Source organism: Leucoraja erinacea, chromosome 2 (assembly GCF_028641065.1).
Source record: "Leucoraja erinacea ecotype New England chromosome 2, Leri_hhj_1, whole genome shotgun sequence".
Lineage (NCBI taxonomy): Eukaryota > Metazoa > Chordata > Chondrichthyes > Rajiformes > Rajidae > Leucoraja > Leucoraja erinaceus.
The window spans coordinates 111,454,712-111,479,322 of NC_073378.1; the positions used below are offsets into that span (position 1 = coordinate 111,454,712).

General features: G+C 39.8%; 1 protein-coding gene across 1 annotated transcript in view; it reads left to right on the forward strand.

The window, feature by feature from the left end:
• The window catches only part of LOC129706003 (obscurin-like), a 395,075-nt gene that overhangs the window by 78,870 nt on the left and 291,594 nt on the right, over positions 1–24,611 (forward strand). Inside the window, 13 exon segments of the mRNA XM_055649977.1 lie at positions 1,392–1,667; positions 2,783–3,058; positions 4,174–4,449; positions 5,986–6,261; positions 7,556–7,831; positions 10,417–10,686; positions 11,240–11,515; positions 13,027–13,302; positions 14,787–15,062; positions 17,146–17,412; positions 17,808–18,077; positions 21,730–21,996; positions 23,795–24,061. Of these exon segments, the coding sequence (XP_055505952.1) occupies positions 1,392–1,667; positions 2,783–3,058; positions 4,174–4,449; positions 5,986–6,261; positions 7,556–7,831; positions 10,417–10,686; positions 11,240–11,515; positions 13,027–13,302; positions 14,787–15,062; positions 17,146–17,412; positions 17,808–18,077; positions 21,730–21,996; positions 23,795–24,061 (3,549 nt within the window).

Here is a 24,611-nt window from a genome sequence, read left to right on the forward strand (position 1 = left end):
TCTGGAAGGTTAGATCGCATGGGATCCAAGGAGAGATACTTGAATTGATAGAAAATTGACATCATGGAAGGGATCAGACGGTGATGGTGGAAGGTTGTTTTTTGGAATGGAGGCACTGTGTGCCTCAGGGTTTGGTGGTGGACCCATTGCCGATTACCATCCATATCAATGATTAGGATGAGAACAAACAAGGCATGATTAGCAAGTTTACAGATAGCACTAAAGTGGGTGGTATTTTAGATATTGAAGATGGTTGTCAAAAATTACAGCCGGATCTTCATCATGTGGGCAGATGGGCTAAGGAATGGTTGATGGATTTAATACAGAGAAGTGCAAGATGTTGCATTTTTGGGAAAATGATAACGTGCATGGCCTACACAGTGAATGACAGAGCTCTGGGGAGTGTGGAGCAGAGGGATCTCGGAGTGCAGCTATATAGTTCCTTGAAAGTGACATCACAAGATAGATATATCTTGCCACTGCTTCCGGAGGTTATGATGGGTTGATGTCATGGCTTTTTGGACAACTTTATGACAGACTTATAAACCTTTAGAAATGCTGAGTAGACAATAGTTAAAGTATTTCACCTACATTTTCACCTGGAATAATGTTAAATTCCCAGAGAAAATGCAGAAGAGATTCATTGGAGTAGGACAATGAATTTCTGCCACAAAAATAGAATGAAGAAGCTGTGTTATTCACTTTGGTGCAAAAGGAGATTCGATAGAGATATATCAGATCATATTGGGTGTTTAGATAGAATAAACAGAAAGAGAAGGAGCCAGATGCACAGATAAATTACATCTCTTTATGATTGATTGGTAGGATAGTTTTTTTTTACAGTAATGTCTCCCCCCCTCCCCGCGCTCTCTAAAGGACTTATCGTGCTCTGTGGCACCCGTTTACCTTCCTCTTCATCGTGCAGACAGCGCTCCTCCGCTGTCCCTGGCCCCCACCTTCACGATGTGTTTGTGTATGTGTGTGTGTGCGGTCGGTAGCAAAGATCCTGTAGGATCTTTGGTCAGTAGATGCAACTCGCGCTTTGGTCGAGGCTTTCCAGGCGAGTGACCAAAACCTTGGGTGGGGCGCAAGGTCACCAGAGGTTTCAGTTCAGGTTTCCTAAGTGGGACAGGGGCATTACGTTATCACCCTGTTTACTGTGTTTAGTGACTTTTTTGCTCACAATTATCATTCAATCAATGTTTAAAAGTCTTTTATTCATGGAAGCGAAAGGCCATTATTTGTTTTAGGAATAGGTAACTGGATGCAGTTTCTCCTTTTTGCAATATGCTGATTAGTTCTCCTAATAAACCTTTATTAATTTTGAGTTCACTGATCACTTTTTTTTTCTCCATCCATCTGTCTAAAAATTGAACTTTTGTTGGTTGCAGAATTAGAAACAGGATTTGCAAATAAAGATCTAGTTCAGAAGGAGATAAAGGTCCGACAGTCAGAGAATGCCACTCTCAGCTGTGAAATGTCACAGTCCAAAACTGAGGTCAAATGGTTCAAAGATGGAAGACTGCTCACTCAGAGTAAAAGAATGAAACTAGAATCTGATGGTAAAATTCGAAAGTTTGTCATCCATAACATTGAATCAAAAGATGGAGGTGAATACATATGTGAAGCAGCGGGAGAGAAACTGAGCTTTAATGTTCAGGTTACAGGTTCGTAGCTATTTGAAAAGATCTTTACCTCTTGTCAATTCCATTAACAATTTAATGTATAGAATCAAACTACAGGTGCACAACCTTTTATCCGAAAGCTTTGGGACCAGACACTTGTCGGATTTCGGACATTTTCGGATTTCCGAATGGAAGATTTTTAGCGTAGATTAAGACATGGAAGGGATCTGACAGTGATGGTGGAAGGTTGTTTTTTGGAATGGACGCACTGTGTGCCTCAGGATTTGGTGGTGGACCCATTGCCGATTACCATCCATATCAATGATTAGGATGAGAACAAACAAGGCATGATTAGCAAGTTTACAGATAGCACTAAAGTGGGTGGTATTTTAGATAGTGAGGATGGATGTCAGAAATTACAGCCGGATCTTCATCATGTGGGCAGATGGGCTAAGGAATGGTTGATGGATTTAATACAGAGAAGTGCAAGATGTTGCATTTTTGGGAAAATGATAACGTGCATGGCCTACACAGTGAATGACAGAGCTCTGGGGAGTGTGGAGCAGAGGGATCTCGGAGTGCAGCTATATAGTTCCTTGAAAGTGACATCACAAGATAGATATATCTTGCCACTGCTTCCAGAGGTTATGATGCGTTGATGTCATGGCTTTTTGGACATCTTTATGACAGACTTATAAACCTTTAGAAATGCTGAGTAGACAATAGTTAAAGTATTTCACCTACATTGTCACCTGGAATAATGTTAAATTCCCAGAGAAAATGCAGAAGAGATTCATTGGAGTAGGACAATGAATTTCTGCCACAAAAATAGAATGAAGAAGCTGTGTTATTCACTTTGGTGCAAAAGGAGATTCGATAGAGATATATCAGATCATATTGGGCGTTTAGATAGAATAAACAGAAAGAGAAGGAGCCAGATGCACAGATAAATTACATCTCTTTATGATTGATTGGTAGGATAGTTTTTTGTTTTTTTACAGTAATGGCACTGTCTGACTCAAAACATACTCTTTGCCAATATTAGGTCTGATTGGGACTGATTAGTTCTCCCAATATCTTTATTAATTTGAGTTTTCTGATAACTTTTTATACGTTTTCCATTAATCTGTTTAAAATTGAACTTTTGTTGGTTGCAGGAATAGAAGCCGGATTTGCAAATAAAGATCTGGTTCAGAAGGAGATAAAGGTCCGACAGTCAGAGAATGCCACTCTCAGCTGTGAAATGGCACAGTCCAAAACTGAGGTCAAATGGTTCAAAGATGGAAGACTGCTCACTCAGAGTAAAAGAATGAAACTAGAATCTGATGGTAAAATTCGAAAGTTTGTCATCCATAACATTGAATCAAAAGATGGAGGTGAATACATATGTGAAGCAGCGGGAGAGAAACTGAGCTTTAATGTTCAGGTTACAGGTTCGTAGCTATTTGAAAAGATCTTTACCTCTTGTCAATTCCATTAACAATTTAATGTATAGAATCAAACTACAGGTGCACAACCTTTTATCCGAAAGCTTTGGGACCAGACACTTGTCGGATTTCGGACATTTTCGGATTTCCGAATGGAAGATTTTTAGCGTAGATTAAGACATGGAAGGGATCTGACGGTGATGGTGGAAGGTTGTTTTTTGGAATGGACGCACTGTGTGCCTCAGGATTTGGTGGTGGACCCATTGCCGATTACCATCCATATCAATGATTAGGATGAGAACAAACAAGGCATGATTAGCAAGTTTACAGATAGCACTAAAGTGGGTGGTATTTTAGATAGTGAGGATGGTTGTCAGAAATTACAGCCGGATCTTCATCATGTGGGCAGATGGGCTAAGGAATGGTTGATGGATTTAATACAGAGAAGTGCAAGATGTTGCATTTTTGGGAAAATGATAACGTGCATGGCCTACACAGTGAATGACAGAGCTCTGGGGAGTGTGGAGCAGAGGGATCTCGGAGTGCAGCTATATAGTTCCTTGAAAGTGACATCACAAGATAGATATATCTTGCCACTGCTTCCGGAGGTTATGATGCGTTGATGTCATGGCTTTTTGGACATCTTTATGACAGACTTATAAACCTTTAGAAATGCTGAGTAGACAATAGTTAAAGTATTTCACCTACATTGTCACCTGGAATAATGTTAAATTCCCAGAGAAAATGCAGAAGAGATTCATTGGAGTAGGACAATGAATTTCTGCCACAAAAATAGAATGAAGAAGCTGTGTTATTCACTTTGGTGCAAAAGGAGATTCGATAGAGATATATCAGATCATATTGGGCGTTTAGATAGAATAAACAGAAAGAGAAGGAGCCAGATGCACAGATAAATTACATCTCTTTATGATTGATTGGTAGGATAGTTTTTTGTTTTTTTACAGTAATGGCACTGTCTGACTCAAAACATACTCTTTGCCAATATTAGGTCTGATTGGGACTGATTAGTTCTCCCAATATCTTTATTAATTTGAGTTTTCTGATAACTTTTTATATGTTTTTCATTAATCTGTTTAAAATTGAACTTTTGTTGGTTGCAGAAATAGAAGCCGGATTTGCAAATAAAGATCTGGTTCAGAAGGAGATAAAGGTCCGACAGTCAGAGAATGCCACTCTCAGCTGTGAAATGGCACAGTCCAAAACTGAGGTCAAATGGTTCAAAGATGGAAGGCTGCTCAGTCAAAGTAAAAAAATGAAACTTGAATCAGATGGCAAAATTCGTAAGCTTGTCATTCATAACATTGAATCAAAAGATGGAGGTGAATACATATGCGAAGCAGCAGGAGAGAAGCTGAGGTTTAATGTTCAAGTTACAGGTTTGTAGCTGTCTGAAAAGATCTTTACCTCTTGTCATGTTTATTAACAATTCTAATGTGTAGACTCAAATTCCTCCTTTTATAATTAAAAAAAAATTGAAATAATAAGAAAAAAACTTACATATTATGCAACAAAAAATAAAAGGAAAATTCAGTTACATATAGTTTAGTCATTTTGGGATTTATTATATGTCTTAAATCTGGCCGTTTGTCTAGAAACTAGAACAGGAAAGCAGTGACAGGATTCTGTAGTTTGGCAGATTTGTGAATGGTTCATGTTAATCGAGAGGTCAGCCGTTGTGATATGGCGTGTTGTGTCGGGGCGGTGTAGTTTTAGAGGAAGATAAGATATAAGATAAGATATTCCCACCACTCGCCACATCTTCCCATCTCCCCCCCTGTCTGCCTTCCGCAAAGACCGCTCCCTCCGTAACTCCCTTGTCAATTCTTCCCTTCCCTCCCGCACCACCCCTTCCCCGGGCACTTTCCCTTGCAACCGTATGAGATGCTATACTTGTCACTTTACCTCCCACCTCGGCTCCATTCAAGGACCCAAGCAGTCATTCCAAGTGCGACAGAGGTTCACCTGCATCTCCTCCAACCTCATCTATTGCATCCGCTGCTCTAGATGTCAGCTGATCTATATCGGTGAGACCAAGCGTAGGCTTGGCGATCGTTTCGCCGAACACCTCAGCTTGGTCCGCATTAACTAACCTGACCTCCCGGTGGCTCAGCACTTCAACTACCCCTCCAATTCAATACAATACAATACAATTCAATACCTTTTATTTGTCATTTGAACCTCACATGAGGTTCAAACGAAATTTGGTTTCCGAACTTCCGCATCCGACCTCTCTGTCCTGGGCCTCCTCCACGGCCAGTGAGCAACACCGGAAATTGGAGGAACAGCACCTCGTATTCCGCTTGGGGAGTCTGCATCCTGGTGGCATGAACATTGAATTCTGCTGCTGCACCGGCTGAGTTTCTCCAGCAGTTTTGTGTACCTAAGATAGATATATGCTGCCGTTCTAATTTTCACCTGGAAGGACAATATCTTCCCAGAGAGCATGATGAAGAGATTCATTGAACTAGTTCCAAGGATAAAGGATTTCTGCCATGAAATTCGAATGGTGAGGCTGCGTTATTCACTTTGGAGCAATGAGAGATTTGAGAGAGATGCATTAGATCATATTGTTTGTTTAGTTAGGCTAAACAGAAAGAGAAACATCCAGATGCATAGTGATAAATTACTTTATTCATGATTGGTGGTAAGTAGGATCATTTTTCCAGTAATATTGATGGCTGACTCAAAGCAAACCGGTGTTTAAACATGGGCTTGCAATGAATGTTGGGTCTTTTATTTGTGTAGGCAAAAGGGCCATAAATTTGTTTTAGGAATAGGTAACTGAATGTAGTTTGTCTTTTCTTTTTCCCAAAATGTTTAGTTCTCCCAATAAATCTTTAATAATTTTGAGTTCACTGATTACCATTTCTTTCCCATCAATCTGCCTAAATTTGAACTTTTGTTGGTTGCAGAAATAGAAGCAGGGTTTGCAAATAAATATCTAGTTCAGAAGGAGATAAAGGTCCGACAGTCAGAGAATGCCACACTCAGCTTTGAAATGTCACAGTCCAAAACTGAGGTCAAATGGTTCAAAGATGGAATGCTGCTCAGTCAGAGTAAAAATATGAAACTTGAATCTCATGGTAAAATTCAAAAGCTTGCGATTCATAACATTGAATCAAATGATGGAGGTGAATACATATGTGTAGCAGCAGGAGAGAAACTGAGATTTAAAGTTCAGGTTACAGGTTCGTAGCTGTTTGAAAATATCTTTACCTTTTGTCTATTAAAGGTAAAGATAGCCTTTAACAATTAACAATTCTAATGTGTAGAATCAAACTTTTGCTTCCTTTTTCATTTTAATTTGATTATTAAAAAAATAAATAAAAATTATACAGTCTACGCTCATTATTATGGGTGTCTTTATAATGGATTTCGGTAATTTCAGACAAAATCAGAAGCGCCTGTTCTTATCAGGAACAAATTACCAAGTTTGTTGTATTACGGCGTGATCGCTAGATGGTTGGAGTTATTCTTGTCTCATTCTGGGTTTACTGCCTCTCAGTGTCCGAGCATTGTAATGCCCATGTCCCACTTAGGAAACCTGAACGGAAACCTCTGGTGACCTTGCGCCCCACCCAAGGTTTCCGTAAGGTTCCCGGAGGCTTTGATTGTCGCTCTCCCTGATGGTCGAACGTAGTTTCCACGTAGTCGAGACTTCTACTATGTTCCTGAGATTATTTCAACAAAATCAAAACCAGCCTCGACTAAAAATAGGTTGCCGTTTGGTCGAAGCCAGTAGAGTGGGGTCGCTATATACTTACAGGCAGTCAAAGGCAATCTCCTTCGCTGACCAGCCATTTTGATTGGCTCATTAGAGTTTTCAGGACCTAGAAGATCCGCCGGAAGGCAAAATGCCCGTTAACTTTATTAAACTTCTTAAAACTGTCTCCACTCCTTCTCCCCCCCCCCCCTTCTCTCCCCTTCTCTCCCCTTGTCTCACCCCCTCTGCGTGCTCTCTAAAGGACTTACCGTGCTCTGTGGCACCCGTTTACCTTCCTCTTCATCGCGCAGACAGCGCTCCTCCGCTGTCCCTGGCCCCCACCTTCACGATGTGTTTGTGTATGTGTGTGCGTGTGCGGTCGGTAGCAAAGATCCTGTAGGATCTTTGGTCAGTAGATGCAACTCGCGCTTTGGTCGAGGCTTTCCAGGCGAGTGACCAAAACCTTGGGTGGGGCGCAAGGTCACCAGAGGTTTCAGTTCAGGTTTCCTAAGTGGGACAGGGGCATTACGTTATCACCCTGTTTACTGTGTTTAGTGACTTTTTTGCTCTCAATTATCATTCAATCAATGTTAAAAGTCTTTTATTCATGGAAGCGAAAGGCCATTATTTGTTTTAGGAATAGGTAACTGGATGCAGTTTCTCTTTTTTGCAATATGCTGATTACTTCTCCTAATAAATCTTTATTAATTTTGAGTTCACTGATCACTTTTTTTTTTCTCCATCCATCTGTCTAAAAATTGAACTTTTGTTGGTTGCAGAATTAGAAACAGGATTTGCAAATAAAGATCTAGTTCAGAAGGAGATAAAGGTCCGACAGTCAGAGAATGCCACTCTCAGCTGTGAAATGTCACAGTCCAAAACTGAGGTCAAATGGTTCAAAGATGGAAGACTGCTCACTCAGAGTAAAAGAATGAAACTAGAATCTGATGGTAAAATTCGAAAGTTTGTCATCCATAACATTGAATCAAAAGATGGAGGTGAATACATATGTGAAGCAGCGGGAGAGAAACTGAGCTTTAATGTTCAGGTTACAGGTTCGTAGCTATTTGAAAAGATCTTTACCTTTTGTCAATTCCATTAACAATTTAATGTATAGAATCAAATTATTGCTTACTTTGTTTTAATTTTTCTTTTATTTAAAAAAAATAAGAAAAAAACTTATGGTGGCCCTCGTTATTATGGCTCCTCTATAATGGATTTTGGTAATAGCGGAAAAAATCAGAGGCGTCTGTTCTTATCAGGAACAAAGGACCAAGCTTATCGTATCACAGTGACCACTAGGTGGTTGGAGCGAATCCTGTCTCAGTCTATTTACTGTGTTTACTCAATTTTTTGCTCTAAATGATCATTGCAGTGATTGCCAATGGCTTCATGACGTGGATAGGTATGTGCGATTGGGATGTTGTAACCATTACAGAAATCTGGTTAAGAGGGAGACAGGAATGGCAGCTTAATGTTCCAGGGTACAGATGGTTCACGAGAGATGGAGATTGGGGTAAAAGAGGAAGGGGTGTTGCTTTATTGATTAAGGAACATGTTATGGTAGTGATCAGACATGACATCATTGATGTCCAGTGAGGTTATATGGGTAGAGCTGAGGAATAAGAAAGGCATGATCACCTTGTTGGGAGTGTACTGCAGGCCTTCAAATATTCAGCAGGATTTAGAAGAGCAATTATGCTTGGAGATTGCAAGCATCAGCAGGACTAATAGGATTGTCATAGTAGGGGATTTTAACCTTCCTAATATTGACTGGGAATGTAATAGTACAACAGGTATAGATAGGGCAGAATTTGTCAAATGTGTTCAGGAAAGTTTCCTCAACATGTATAGAGCTCTAAACGAGAGAGGGCAAAGCTTGATCCAATCTTAGATAATTGTGAGGGGCAAGTGGATGAAATGTTCATGAATGAGCCTTTTGGGACCAGCAACCACTGTTCTATTACGTTTAAGATAGTTATGGATTGAAGCACGGCAAGTTAAAATTCTAAATTGGAACAAGGCCAACTTTGAAGGTATTAGACAGGAACTCGCTCAAGTTGATTGGAGCAGATTGTTTCAAGGAAAAGGAATGCCTGGAAAGTGGGATGTTCTTAAAAGTGTGCTGACGAGTCCAGAACATGCGTGTTCCTGAAATTTCTGAGTGAAGGCCAAGGCAGATGAATGTAAGGAAGCCTGGATGACAAAATAAATTGAGGCTTTGGTTAAGAATAAGAAGAAGGCATGGGGCAGGTATATTCAGCTGGGATCAAGTGTATCGATGGAGGAATTTCGGGAACTGAGGAGCAGCAAAAAAGGAAATTAGGAGGGCAAAAAGGGGGTAGAAGATTGCAGGAAGATAATATTTAGGATAATCCCCAGAATATATCAGTACATAAAAGAAACCAGGGTAACCAGATAGAGAATGGGACTCCTCAGGAATCAAAGCGGTCAACTCTTTAGAGCCCCAGGAGATGGGCATGGTTCTCAATGTGCATTTCTCCTCTAGTTTTACCATGGAGAAAGACATGAGCTTGGGGCAGTCAATGGAAGTGTCCTGAGGGCATTTAGTATTATGGTTGAGGAGGTGCTGAAGGTCCTAATGCGTATGAAGGTCGACAAATCTCCCAGATTTGATCGGGTATATCCGAGGACACTGGGATGCTGGAGGGGAAATTGCAGGTTCCCTAGCTAAGACATGGAAGGGATCTGACAGTGATGGTGGAAGGTTGTTTTTTGGAATGGAGGCACTGTGTGCCTCAGGATTTGGTGGTGGACCCATTGCCGATTACCATCCATATCAATGATTTGGATGAGAACAATCATGGCATGATTAGCAAGTTTACAGATAGCACTAAAGTGGGTGGTATTTTAGATAGTGAAGATGGTTGTCAGAAATTACAGCCGGATCTTCATCATGTGGGCAGATGGGCTAAGGAATGGTTGATGGATTTAATACAGAGAAGTGCAAGATGTTGCATTTTTGGGAAAATGATAACGTGCATGGCCTACACAGTGAATGACAGAGCTCTGGGGAGTGTGGAGCAGAGGGATCTCAGAGTGCAGCTATATAGTTCCTTGAAAGTGACATCACAAGATAGATATATCTTGCCACTGCTTCCGGAGGTTATGATGGGTTGATGTCATGGCTTTTTGGACAACTTTATGACAGACTTATAAACCTTTAGAAATGCTGAGTAGACAATAGTTAAAGTATTTCACCTACATTTTCACCTGGAATAATGTTAAATTCCCAGAGAAAATGCAGAAGAGATTCATTGGAGTAGGACAATGAATTTCTGCCACAAAAACAGAATGAAGAAGCTGTGTTATTCACTTTGGTGCAAAAGGAGATTCGATAGAGATATATCAAATCATATTGGGTGTTTAGTTAGAATAATCAGAAAGAGAAGGAGCCAGATGCACAGATAAATTACATCTCTTTATGATTGATTGGTAGGATCGTTTTTTTTTACAGTAATGGCACTGTCTGACTCAAAACATACTCTTTGCCAATATTAGGTCTGATTGGGGCTGATTAGTTCTCCCAATATCTTTATTAATTTGAGTTTTCTGAGAACTTTTTATATGTTTTCCATTAATCTGTTTAAAATTGAACTTTTGTTGGTTGCAAAAATAGAAGCCGGATTTGCAAATAAAGATCTGGTTCAGAAGGAGATAAAGGTCCGACAGTCAGAGAACGCCACTCTCAGCTGTGAAATGGCACAGTCCAAAACTGAGGTCAAATGGTTCAAAGATGGAAGGCTGCTCAGTCAGAGCAAAAAAATGAAACTTGAATCAGATGGCAAAATTCGTAAGCTTGTCATTCATAACATTGAATCAAAAGATGGAGGTGAATATTTATGTGAAGCAGCGGGAGAGGAACTGAGCTTTAATGTTCAGGTTACAGGTTCGTAGCTGATTGAAAAAATCTTTACAGTTTGTCATGTCCATTAACAATTCTAATATGTATAATCAAACTTCTAACTTTTATTTTACTTTTTCTTTGATTATAAATAAGAAACAAATGTATACAGTCTACCGTCCTTATTATGGGCGTCTTAATAATGGCTTTCAGTAATAGCAGACAAAATCAGAGGCATGTGTTCTTATCAGGAACAAAGGACCAAGTTTGCTGTATCACAGCGTGTCAGCTTGATGGTTGGAGCAAATCATGTCTCATTCTGTGTTTACTGCCTCTCAGTGTTAGAGCATTGTTATGCTATCACCCTGTTTATTGTGTTTACTCGTTTTTTTGCTCTCAATCATCATTCAATCAATTTAGATTTTTCGTGGAAGCGAAAGGGCTAATATTTGTTTCAGGAATAGGCAACGATGTAGTTTCTCTTTTCTTTGCAATATGCTGATTAGTTCTCCCAATAAATCTTTATTAATTTTGAGGTCACTGATCACTATTTTTTTTTCCATAATTCTGTCTAAAATTGAAATTTTGTTGGTTTCAGAAATAGAAACGGGATTTGCAAATAAGGATCTAGTTCAGAAGAAGATAATGGTCCGACAGTCGGAGAATGCGACTCTCAGCTGTGAAATGTCACAGTCCAAAACTGAGGTCAAATGGTTCAAAGATGGAATGCTGCTCAGTCAGAGTAAAAAAATGAAACTGGAATCTGATGGTAAAATTCGAAAGCTTGTCATTCATAACATTGAATCAAAAGATGGAGGTGAATACATATGCGAAGCAGCAGGACAGAAACTGAACTTTAATGTTCAGGTTACAGGTTCGTAGCTGTTTGATTGAAAAGATCTTTATCTTTTGTCAAAAGTTTAAGAAAGAACTGCAGATGCTGGAAAAATCGAAGGTAGACAAAAATGCTGGAGAAACTCAGCGGGTGAGGCAGCATCTATGGAGCGAAGGAATAGGTGACGTTTCGGGTCGGACCCTTCTTCAGACTGATGTGGGGTGGGGGGGGGGAAAAGAAAGGAAGAGGTGGAGACAGAAGGCTATGGGAGAGTTGGGAAGGGGAGGGGAAAAGAGGGAAAGAGAAGGCAAGGACTACCTGAAATTGGAGAAGTCAATGTTCATACCGATGGGGTGTAAATTGCCCAAGCGAAATATGAGGTGCTTGTTCCCCAATTTGCGGTGGGACTCACTCTGGCCATGGAGGAGCCCAGGACAGAAAGGTCGGATTCGGAATGGGAGGGGGAGTTGAAGTGCTGAGCCACCGGGAGATCAGGTTGGTTAATGCGAACTGAGCGGAGGTGTTGGGCGAAGCAATTGCCAAGCCTGCGCTTGGTCTCACCGATGTAGAGCAGTTGACACCTAGAGCCTCGATATCCCACAGCTCCGCTCTCTCCCCCCCCCCCCCCCCCCCCATTCATTACAAGGACAGATTCCTCCTTGTCCTGACCTTCCACCCCATCTGCCATCACATACAGCACATAATCCTCCAATATTTTTGCCACCTCCAACGGGAACGCACTACTAGCCACATCTTCCCATCTCAACCCCTTTCTGCTTTCCACAGAGAACGTTCCCTCCGCAACTCTCTGGTCAACTCGTCCCTTTCCACCCAAACAACCCCTCCCCAGGTACTTTGCTCTGCAATCGCAGGAAATGCAACACCTGTCCCGTTACCTCCCCCCTCGACTCCGTCCAAGGACCTCGCCAGTCTTTTCAGGTGAGGCAGAGGTTTCACTTGCACCTCCTCCAACCTCACCTACTGTATCCGATGTTCCAGGTGTGGACTCCTGTATATCGGCGTGACTAAGTGCAGGCTCGGCGATCGTTTCACTAAGCACCTCCTCTCAGTCCGCCTAAACCTACCTGATCTCCCGGTTGCTCAGCACTTTAACTCCCCCTCCCATTCCCAAACTAACCTTTCTGTCCTGGGCCTCCTCCATTGTCAGAGTGCGGCCCAGCGCAAAATGGAGGAACCGCACCTCATATTTTGCTTAGGTAGCTCACACCCCAGCGGTATAAACATTGATTTCTCTAACTTCAAATAGCTCTTGCTTTCCCTCTCTCTCCATCCCCTCTCCCTTCCCAGTTCTCCCACCAGTCTTACTGTCTTTGACTACATTTTATCTCTGTACCACCCACTCCCCTGACATCGGTCTTCAGAAGGCGTCACAACCCGAAACATCATCCATTCCTTCTCTCCAGAAATACTGCCTGTCTCGTTGAGTTACACCAGCATTTTGTGTCTTTATAAATTTATTAATTTTGAGTTCTCTGATTACTCATTTTTTTCCATCAATCTGTCAAAAATTTAACTTTTGTTGGTTGCAGAATTAGAAACAGGATTTGCAAATAAAGATCTAGTTCAGAAGGAGATAAAGGTCCAACAGTCAGAGAATGTCACTCTCAGCTGTGAAATGTCACAGTCCAAAACTGAGGTCAAATGGTTGAAAGATGGAAGGCTGCTCACCCAGAGTAAAAAAATGAAACTTGAATCTGATGGTAAAATTCGTAAGCTTGTGATTCATAACATTGAATCAAAAGATGGCGGTGAATACATATGTGAAGCAGCGGGAGAGAAACTGAGCTTTAATGTTCAGGTTACAGGTTCGTTGCTGTTTGAAAAGATCTTTACCTTTTGTCATGTTTATTAACAATTCTAATGTGTAGAATCAAACTTTTGCTTCTTTCTGTTTTTTTTCTTTGATTATTAAAAAAAAAACCGATGCGACATGAAATAAAAGGAAAATTTTGTTAACATATAGTTTAGATATTTTGGGATATATTTCCCATCTTATATCTGGCAATTTGTCCAGAAATTAGGAAGGAAAAACAGTGTCAGGATTCATAGTTGGGCAGATTTGGGAATGATCAATGTTAATCTGGAGCCAGCTGTTTTGATATGGGGTTGTGTCTGGGGGAGAGGGGTTGTTATTGGGGGTGTGGGGCGGGGTTGTTATTGGAGGAGGCAAGATAGATACATCCTGCCACTGCTTCTGGAGGTGAGAATGTGTGTAGATTGAGTTGAGTTGGTATCATGCCTTTTTCTAAAACTTTATTTTTTATGAGCCCTTATAAATTCTGATTAGACAACAATTGAAGTATTTCATCCGAATTTTCACCTAGAAGGTTGTTAACTTCCCAGGGAGAATGTAGAAGCGATTGAAGTAGTTTCAAGGATAAGGAATTTGTGCTATGCAGTTATAATAGTGCTGGGTTATTCACTTTAAAGCAAAATGTGAATTTGATAGAGATACATCAGATCATATTGTATGTTTAGATAGGATAAATAGAAAGAAACTGTTGCCACTATTGGATGTTTTGAATACCATATCAAAGTGGTGGGGAAAGATACAACATAGAATGCCGGAAATTCCCAATGAGTCGGGCAACATCTGTGAACGGAGAAAAGAGGCTAAATGTTCTAGCTGATGACCTTTTATCAGAATGTGATAAAGTTAAGAAATAAGCATGTTTGGTGTACAGAGCTGGGCAAGGGGTGAAATGAAGAAACAGACTATTTATGGTAGAAATTGTATGCTTTCTGCATTGGTAATTAACGCATTTTAGTCCACAATGGAACCTTAGCAGATAGAAATCATACCTGAAAGGGGGGACACAAGTGGAATTCTAGTGTAACATGCAAATACTCCAAATTGTTGCTTCAGTGCAATGAATATAAATGGGAGGATTACCTATTTCTGAAAGTTACATTTTTTGAGTATTCTAAGGGGAAAATAATAATGTTTGAAGAATAATAATACTTGGTTATAAGCCATCTTATTTCATACAAGATTCATTACATTGAAGAAATAAATTACACAGAAAAGAATATAGAAAAAGGTGCAGGAACGAACCACAGATGCTGGTTTATACTGAAGATAGACACAAAATGCTGGAGTAACTGAGTGAGTCATGCTGCATCTCTGGATAGGTGACATTTCAGGTTGGAATTAAAAGCAAACCTATAAATGTTGTTACTGAGATTAAGGATAGTTTAAAACATGGCAAGGGGGTGGTTAACAACATCAAAAAAGTGTTATGTTCATATATCTAATAGATTTTACTTCTTAAAATGTTTTGATTTGCAGAGCCGCAACCAACATTTACCAATAAAGCATCAGTTCAGAAGGAGATAATGGTTCAAGCATCAGAGAATGCTGTTCTCAGTTGTGAAGTGTCGCAACGCAAAGCTGAAGTCAAATGGTCCATAAATGGAAAAGTTGTCACTCTTACCCCAAGAATTAAACTTGTTTCTGAAGGAACAGTTCGAAAACTTATTATTCAGAATGCCGAGTCGAAGGACACAGGCAATTATATCTGTGAAATAGCTGGAGAGAAATTGACTTTCCATGTTAAGGTTAAAGGTTAGTATTCATTGTTGATAGTTTACTGTCTCTTTTCATTTTATATTTTATGAAAGTATTTTCAAAATATAGATATCTCTTGGAGGGCTTTTCTGACAGGAATGTATCTGTTACTTTTTCTAAATTGGGTCTTTGCCATTGGTTTGGTGTGATTCTACATCGTAGCAGTCATGGAACGGTACCTCAGATAAATTCCTACCCATAACTTTAGTTTTTAGATATTTGCAAGGTTTTTGTATCCTAAATTGTTGTCATGTAAATGTCTAATTATAATAACTATGCTAATGTGTAATAATTATAATAAGGATCACTTGAGGGACAATTTTTGACAAAAACTGATCACCATACTCACCATGACAACACCAACTACGCACATCTGTAACAAAATGTCCCAACTATGCTCAATTCCCTGACTGATGATCAATGTAACAAAAGCTGTCTTCAGCAATCCTATCTATCTGTAATGCCGTTTTCAGGAACTATGTACTTATACTCCAAGATCCCTCTGCTCCACAAGGCTCTACGGTTCACCCTGAAAGTCCTGCTCCGTCTGACTTTCCAAAATGCAACACCTCGTATGTGAATTAAACTGCACCACTTACCCAGCTGATCAAAATCCCACTGTAATTCTTGATAACCATCTTCATAGTCCATTATACCACCTGTTTTGGCTCATCTGTAAACTTACTAATCATGCCGTCCACATTCTCATTCAAATCATTGAAATAGTTGATAACAGCAAGGGGATCCTCATTGACCCCGGAGGTACACCACCAGTCATAGTCCTCTGATCCGAAAAAGGTAAAATGACAAGTGTAGCATTTCCTGCAGTTGCAAGGGAAAGTACCAGGGTAGGTGGAGGTTTAGGTGGGAAGGGACGAATTGACCAGGGAGTTACGGAGGGAGCGGTCTCTGCAGAAAGCCGAAAGGGGAGGAGATAGGAAGATGTGGCCAGTGGTGGGATCCCGTTGGAGGTGGTGAATATGTTGGAGGATTATTTGTTGTATGTGACGGCTGGTAGGTTGGAAGGTGAGGACAAGGGGAACTCTGTCCTTGTTATGAGTGGGGGGATGGGGACTGAGAATGAAGCTACGGGATATAGAGGAGACCCTGCTGAGAGCGTCATCTATAGTCGAAGAGGGGAACCCCCGTCCCTAAAGAATGAAGACATCTCCGATGCCCTGGTTTGGAACACCTCATCCTGCAGATGCGGCATAGATGGAGGAATTGGGAGTAGGGGATAGTGTCCTTACAGGAAGCAGGGTGGGAAGAAGTCTGAGGATAGTGGTAATATTACCTGTAGGGTACATTCGTGACATTTAACAGACACTGACAGGTACATGGAGAAGAATGGTTTAGAGGGACCAGGCACAGGCAAGTTGAGACTAGCTCTGTAAGGGCAACCTGGTTGGCATGGATGAATTGGGCACATTTTCATGAAGTATAGGTCCATAACCCTATGACACAACTATCTGAACTCAGTTCCTATATTCACATGTTTTTATCATTGCATTAAAATAATAACTTGCACTTCTATAATGCTTAATGCAGAAGGAAAGTCCCAAAAGATAGTAGGATACAAATTCAATGCTAAACAGAGGAAGCAACGGAGGCAACAAAAATTGAAGTTTAAGGGTAAACATCTAGAGATTCAACCAAGGTGATGGAAAATGTATTTACCAATTGTGAGACGAATACAGAAAAAGATAGAATTGGAGATCAGAGTTTGAAGATTGGAGGTGGGTCGAAAGGATGAGATTCTGGTGAGATTTAAACACAAGCAAAGGATTTCTGAGGCGTTGTTCTTTTGTTCTTCTGCTTGATAATGTTTGTGTTTCCTTTATGAATGGTGAATTCAAAGGCAGCATAGGAAGTTAGATGGTGAGGTATCTATCTTATATCTGACTTTGCTTTTAAATTAGTAGTCATAGTTGTGAGGCTGAGATGCTGCAGATGCTAGTGGTTTTCCATATAATCCTTATCCAACCCACAATTTTTCACTAATTGTAATGTGATACTTCAATTTATATACATTTTGCGGAGAAAACACTTGGTACTTACTAGAATTACATTTGTCTTGCAGAGTTACCTTTCGTGTTCACAAAGAAGCTACAAAATTTAAGTGTGCTGTGCAGTACCACAGCTGTATTTACATGTGAATTAAATCAAGCAAAGGCTGATGTTTTGTGGCGGCGAAATGGAGCAGAAATTAACCCAAGCCTCAGATTAAAAATACAGGCAGATGGTCTGAGGCGAAGTTTAACCATTTCCAAAGTAACGGTTGAGGATGAGGGAGAATATCTCTGTGAATCAAAAGACGATATTACCACTGCTAAATTAACAACCAAGGGTAACTCTTTGTATCATTTTATTGACCATGTTTTGTCTTGGTTGAATTCCAGAAGTGTGAGTCTCAGTGTCCAAAAGCTTGTTCATTTGTATGAGTGTTTGTAGCCTAGGGATGCCCTGTATGTAAAATTATGTTGAAGTTCGAATGATATTTTAAAAATAGAACAAGCTGGAATACCTCAATAGGATGCATTGTACTTCCATAATTTTCTGTTTATTTATAAACCTGACTGTAAAATAAATGCTTTGTTATATCCAAATGAAGACATTGTAAATTTATCAAAAGAAGACTTTATCAATAAAATCTGCTAATATTGTGCATTGCCATTGTGTGTTAGTGACTAAAATGCAAAAGCAATTAATCCTGTGTGCTAATTTTTGTTTTCTTTACCCTAGTTCCAAAGATTATTAAGTTTGCAAGTGAACTTCGCAATATAGTGGCTGTGGAAGGAGAAGATGCTGACTTTAAGTGTAGCGTCTCTCACAAAGATGCTACAGTTACTTGGTATAAGAATGGCATCAAAATTGAGCCAAATGAAAAGTACATAATATCATGTGAAAGAACAAACCACAGTTTGACCATCAAAAACCTAATAATACAGGATACATGTGACATTTCTGCACAGGCTGAAAATGTAAAAACAGCAGCCAGCCTTCAAGTTCAAGGTGAGAAATTTGGTTGAGATACAAGGAACTGCAGATGTTGAAATCTTGAGCAAAACACAAAATTATGGAAGAACTGGGCTAGGCAGCTATTGTGGAGGGAAAACATACAGGCGACCTTTCGGATCAGGACCCTTCTTCAGACTGATGGAAAGACTGCAATACAGAAATTTTAGGAGTAAAATTTAAACAGAAATTAGCAAGCCAAAGATAATTCTGTTTTCTTTATGTTCATTCTTGGGATCTGGGCATCGCTGGCAAGGCCATTATTTATTGCCCATTTCAAATTATCCCTGAGAAGTTTATGGTGAACCATTTTGAACTACTGCAGTCAATCTGGTGAGGTCCTGATGCAAGGTTTCAACCTGAAATGTTGACAGCGTCGAGTCCTGATGGAGGGTCTCAACCCAAAATGTTCACCATCCCTTTGCTTCCACAGATACTTTTGTGTTCCTCCAGAAGCTTGTTCTTTGCTTCTGGTAGAGGTAACACATAATGCTATGGAGTGTGTTGGATTTTAGACCCAAGGGCAATGACTGAGCAGTGTTATATTAACAAGTCAGGATGGTGTATGGCTTGTGCCGTACCTGCAGATATTGGTTTCTGTGTTCTTACTCCCTTTGTCCTTCTTGGTGATGAACAGTGTACGTTTGGGAGGTGCTGTGGGAGCTGACTAACTGGGTGGGTAACTGCAATGCATTTTGTATTTTGTACACATTACAATGATTTTGTGGTGATGGTGGAGGGGTTGAATGTTTAGTGGGGTTTTTTGGAGTATCAGTAATGGGGACTGCTTTGTCTTGGTTGGTGCGGATATTCTTGAGAATTGTTGGCACTCTACTCATTTGGGCTAGTGTTTGATATTCCATCATACTCCTGACACGTGAGATGATGGAATTACCTTGGATTATCAGTAACGGTATTTCTGCAGGATAAGCTGTCTCCGACCAACTGTTGCAGTTACGTGGTTAGTTCAGTTGAGTTTCTGATCAATTGTAACCACCCTAATTTATTTTGGTGGTGGACTCAATGCTGATAATGCTATTGAATATCAAAGGTAAGTGATTATATTATCTCTTATTGGAGACGATTATTACCTGACACTTCTATAGCAAGAATGTTGTTCAAGAACTACTGCAGAATGCAATGGCTGCTTAATTTACTGAGGAGTTGCAAATTGATTTGAAAGTTGAATTTATCAGTAAGTATCCACACTTTATTCATGATGGAAGAGCAGCTAAAAATATTTGGGCCTAGGACATAGCCCCAAGGAGCTCCTGTGGACATGTCCTGGGATAATTGATCTCCGATTACGACGCATTTTCCTTTTTTGTGAGGTATGACATCAGCCATTACAATATTTTCTCTTTGATGCCCATTGACTTTAGTTTTACCAGAACATCTTGATGAAACAGCCACTCCGATCTCACATCTGAAAGTCAGATCTTATATCTGTGTTTAGACCAAACAGTGATAAGGTCTAGAGCTGAGTGTTTCCAGTGAAATCCAACTTGGGTTCAATGAGTCAGTTGCTGTTGAAATAGTGCCATTCAATGACATTGTTGATGGCAGCTACCAACTAAAAAATAAAACGGGGAAAAACAAGTTGTTTTAACAAACAAGAAAGTTGTTAAGGAAAGAGAGATGTGCAGATAAAATATCTGCAAATGGCTCACAGTGAATGCTTTGCACTGTCTTCGCAAAATAGGGGAATGGTTCAGATAAGGAAGAGTAATGTGAAATATTGGATGAAGTAAAGTTGAGGGAGGGGAAATAATAAGGTCTTATCATCAGGGGAAAAAAGGCTAAATGCCAGGCATTATTAAATTGTATTCCAAATTGTTAAGTGGAGTGGAGGGAGATTGAACTTTATTTTCCATTTCTTGCTGGTTGCTTGCATGATGTCGAAGGGATGGAAATTATTAACATTAAACTGTTAATTAGAAAGGAGAAATAAATAGAATAAGTAACTACATGCAATTCAATTGAACCTTGGTAGTGGTCAAATTATTGGGGGAATAAAAATATTCTTGAGGATGGGAGTGAAATGCATGACTTCCTGAAGATAGCAGAACACATAATACGGTGGTTAATAGACAATAGGTGCAGGAGTAGGCCACTCGGCCCTTCGAGCCAGCACCGCCATTCAATGTAATCATGGCTGATCATCCCTAATCAGTACCCCGTTCCTGCCTTCTCCCCATATCCCCAAACTCCATTATCTTTAAGAGCCCTATCTAGCTCTCTCTTGAAAGTATCCAGAGAACTGGCCTCCACCGCCCTCTGAGGCAGAGAATTCCACAGACTAACAACTCTCTGTGAGAAAAAGTGTTTCCTCGTCTCCATTCTAAATGGCTTACCCCTTATTCTTAAACTGTGGCCCCTGGTTCTGGACTCCCCCAACATCGGGAACATGTTTCCTGCCTCTAGCGTGTCCAAACCCTTAACAATCTTATATGTTTCAATAAGAAACCCTCTCATCCTTCTAAACTTCAGAGTGTACAAGCCCAGCCACTCCATTCTCTCAGCATATGACAGTCCCGCTATCCCGGGAATTAACCTTGTAAACCTATGCTGCACTCCCTCAATAGCAAGAATGTCCTTCCTCAAATTAGGGGACCAAAACTGCACACAATACTCCAGGTGTGGTCTCACTAGGGCCCTGTACAACTGCAGAAGGACCTCTTTGCTCCCATACCCGGTTCTTCTTGTTATAAAGGCCAACATGCCATTCGCTTTCTTCACTGCCTGCTGTACCTGCATGCTTACTTTCATAGACTGATGAACCAGGACAAGGACCCCCCAGATCCTGTTCTACTTCCCCTTTTCCCAACTTGATGCCATTTAGATAGTAATCTGCCTTTCCTGTTTTTGATACCAAAGTGGATAACCTCACATTTATCCACATTAAACTTCATCTGCCCACTCCCCCAGTAAGCAGGTATTAGGATTGTCAGAGGCATAGACCGTAAAGGCATGGTGATTTTGGTAACATTTATTAACCATTAAGTAGGCAACAGCTAAGGAACTGCATCATCCACATTCTAATATGGAATTAACCATATAACCATATAACCATATAACAATTACAGCACGGAAACAGGCCATGCCGAACGGCCCTACAAGTCCATGCCGAACAAATTTTTTTCCCCTTAGTCCCACCTGCCTGCACTCGTACCATAACCCTCCATTCCCTTCCCATCCATATGCCTATCCAATTTATTTTTAAATGATACCAATGAACCTGCCTCCACCACTTCCACTGGGAGCTCATTCCACACCGCCACCACTTTCTGCGTAAAGAAGTTCCCCCTCATATTACCCCTAAACTTCTGTCCCTTATTGATTGAGCTTTAGAAATTACAACAAAAATATTGAGAATTTTGTCTGGATTTTATGATTTTCTTTTGAGGGGTAGTTGACTAGATTGGATTTTTTTGGAGCAGAGAAGGTTGTAAGGAGATTTAAATGAGGTATAAAACTGTATGGCCTGGATAGGATGAACAGGAAGGATCTATTTCACTTTAAAGAGGTCATATTCTGTGGAGTTATAACTTTGGACAATTGGTAGAATTAGAAATGATTTGAACCAGATTGTGACAGGAATCTGGAATTCAGAATACAACAATGTAATTTCTTTGAACTTTTCTTGCAGAAGCTCCAGCTTTGTTTAAGAAGAAATTGGAAAACATAACTGTTGAAGAAAAACAGACAGCCAAATTGGAAGTAGAACTCACAAAACTTTGTGGTGATGTCAAATGGATGAAAAACAATATAATTATTCAGCCTGATGAAAGAATTGACATTAAGGTGGATGGAAACCGGCAGATACTTACTATTAAAAATGTGAGCTTAGCTGACCGTGGAAATTACACTTGTGAAACACTTCATGAAAAGACAAAAGCAAGGTTAACTGTTGAAAGTAAGTTCAACTGTTTGAATAAACTTCCATTTGCTAAATCTTTGTACAATGCTGTTTGACATTTAAATTCTTTCTCCATCATAAAAATATAATGGTTAGAGGGAGATCATGGTTACAAAGCACCATTTCATTTTTCTAATTAGTGCATCAGAAGTGGAATTGTGAATTGGCCCAATGTGTTGAAGACTGCAAAATGCCAAAATACAAAATTTAAACATCTATTCTGAATAATGATGATTGACCTAAAATGTTAATTTCTCTGTCCATGGTTTCACCTCTTGAGAATATCAAATGTATTTTAATTCAGATTTCCATAATTTACCACATTTTAATACTATAATGAAAGTTTTCACGTAATTACAACATAAATTGCGATTTAAAACTGTTAAAAGTAATTTGGTGGGTGGAAGTTTACTTTCAAATTTTATATTTCAGGCAGTTTTTCCACAGATGCTTCTAAACTGCCTGAATTCTTCCAGCATTTATTATAATTTTAGATTCTAGGGTTTTATTTGTTTTCCATTTGATCTTTCTGATGCTAGACAAGTCTACCCTGGACAAAGCTGAGGGATGCATTTTAGGGAAGAAACAATTTCACCTAAAAAGAGGTGATCTGATGTAGAGCATTGGTCACAGGATTCCAGCCACAAAAGTGATCTACCATCATCACCTTTCATCTCCTATTACCAAGCCAACTTTGGATCCAATGTGCCAACTTAGCTTAGATCTTATTAGGACCAATCTTTTGGGACTAGTCTTACAGTGGAACCTTGTCAAAGGCCTCACTGAGGCGGATGTAGGCTAAATCAACCACACTGAATTAATCTAAATATTTTGTTACTTTTTCTAAAAGTGAATTCAAATTAGTCAGACCAGATTAAAACGTATCATATTATGGTCACTACCTCCTAATGGCTCCTTAACCTCGTTCCCTTATCAAATCCAGTTCATTACACAACACTAAATCCAGAATTGGCTTCTCCCTGGTAGGCTCCAGTACAAGCTGCTCTAAGAATCCATCACGGAGGGACTCCACAACTCCATTTCATGTGGTCCAGTACCAACCTGATTTTCCCAGTCTACCTGCCTATTGAAATCTCCCCTAACAATTGTAGCATTACGTTTACGACATGCCAATTTTAACTCTTGATTCTTCTTGCACCCTATATCCAGGCTACTGTTTGGGGGCCTGTAGATAAGTCCCATTAGGGTCTTTTTACCCTTATAATTCCTTAGTTCTATCCATACTGACTCCACATCTTCTGGTTCGATGTCATCCCTTGCAAGGGACTGAATTTCATTCCTCACCAACAGAGCTACCCCATCCCCTCTGCCCACCTGTCTGTCTTTATGATAGGATGTATACCCTTGAATATTCAGTTCCCAGCCCTGGCCTCTTGCAGCCATGTCTCTGTAATTCCCACAACATCAAACTTGCCAATTTCTAAATGAGCCTCAAGCTCGTCCACTTTATTTCTTATACTTCGCGCATTCATATACAACATGAATAGAGTCCAGTAATAAAATTGAAAGATGTTCAAAATTAAATGACCAAATTGATCACATAAATCCCATTTTTCCCCTCGGTTCTGATATCCTGCAAACCAAACACCTTAATTCAAAGTGATGGTCATCATGAATATGTGGGGTCTCAAAATACCTAATTTCAGTATCCACAAATTGAGGTCTATTTCTTTCTAAGTTATTCATTTTGAGCAAGTTGTCATTTGTTGCATGTAATGTTTTGTATTTCACTGACACACTATGCACATTAATAAAACAACTTGGTTTTTATTAGTGAGAAAAATTAACCTGATCAAAGGATTGGAAGAGTTGAAGATACACGAGAAAGAAACTTGCACTTTTGAAGTTGAGCTTTCCCATGAAGAAGTGGAAGTAACCTGGTTGAAGGATAATGTCAGGCTCAAATCAGGTCCCAACTGCAAGATTACTACCTTGGGCAAAAAGCATGCCCTGACATTGTCTGCTTTGAGAATTGAGGATTCAGGACTGATTAGCTTCAAAGCTGAAGGTATACATACATCTGGAAGACTCAATGTAACAGGTAAATTTATCTTTAAACTACAGGTTTTGTCAAGTTATTAAAGTGCTCCTGTTTTTGTAGAAGAAAATAAACATCTTGCCTCTTTGACTTCAATGCTAATTTAATGTCTTGGGATCACCTCCTTACCAAGATGTCCATATAGCCAGCCAGGCATTTTCTGATAGTTGCAAAATTTGTTTCTAGGTCATTCAATTCAATTCAATTTTCAGAATCATTTTTGTGATGCCCTCTATTGGTACATATGTGATTTTTCTGGTCATTCATATAATTGGCGGTGTGGTTACCAAAAAAAAACTTTTACGAGAAGAGAAGCAATCTTAGAAAATATACATCCATATGCAAATTAATTGAATCAAGCATACATTCGGATATAACAATACACGTTGCATGGGATGTATGGCATGGTACAAGGTCTTTCTAGAATATCCCAGATGCATCTGGAAATGTTTTTGCCACCACCGCAGCACTCTTCGCAGTAAATTGATATAATCATAATCGTAATTTATTAACCAAGTATGTTTTGCAACATACAAAGAATTTGGTTTGCCAT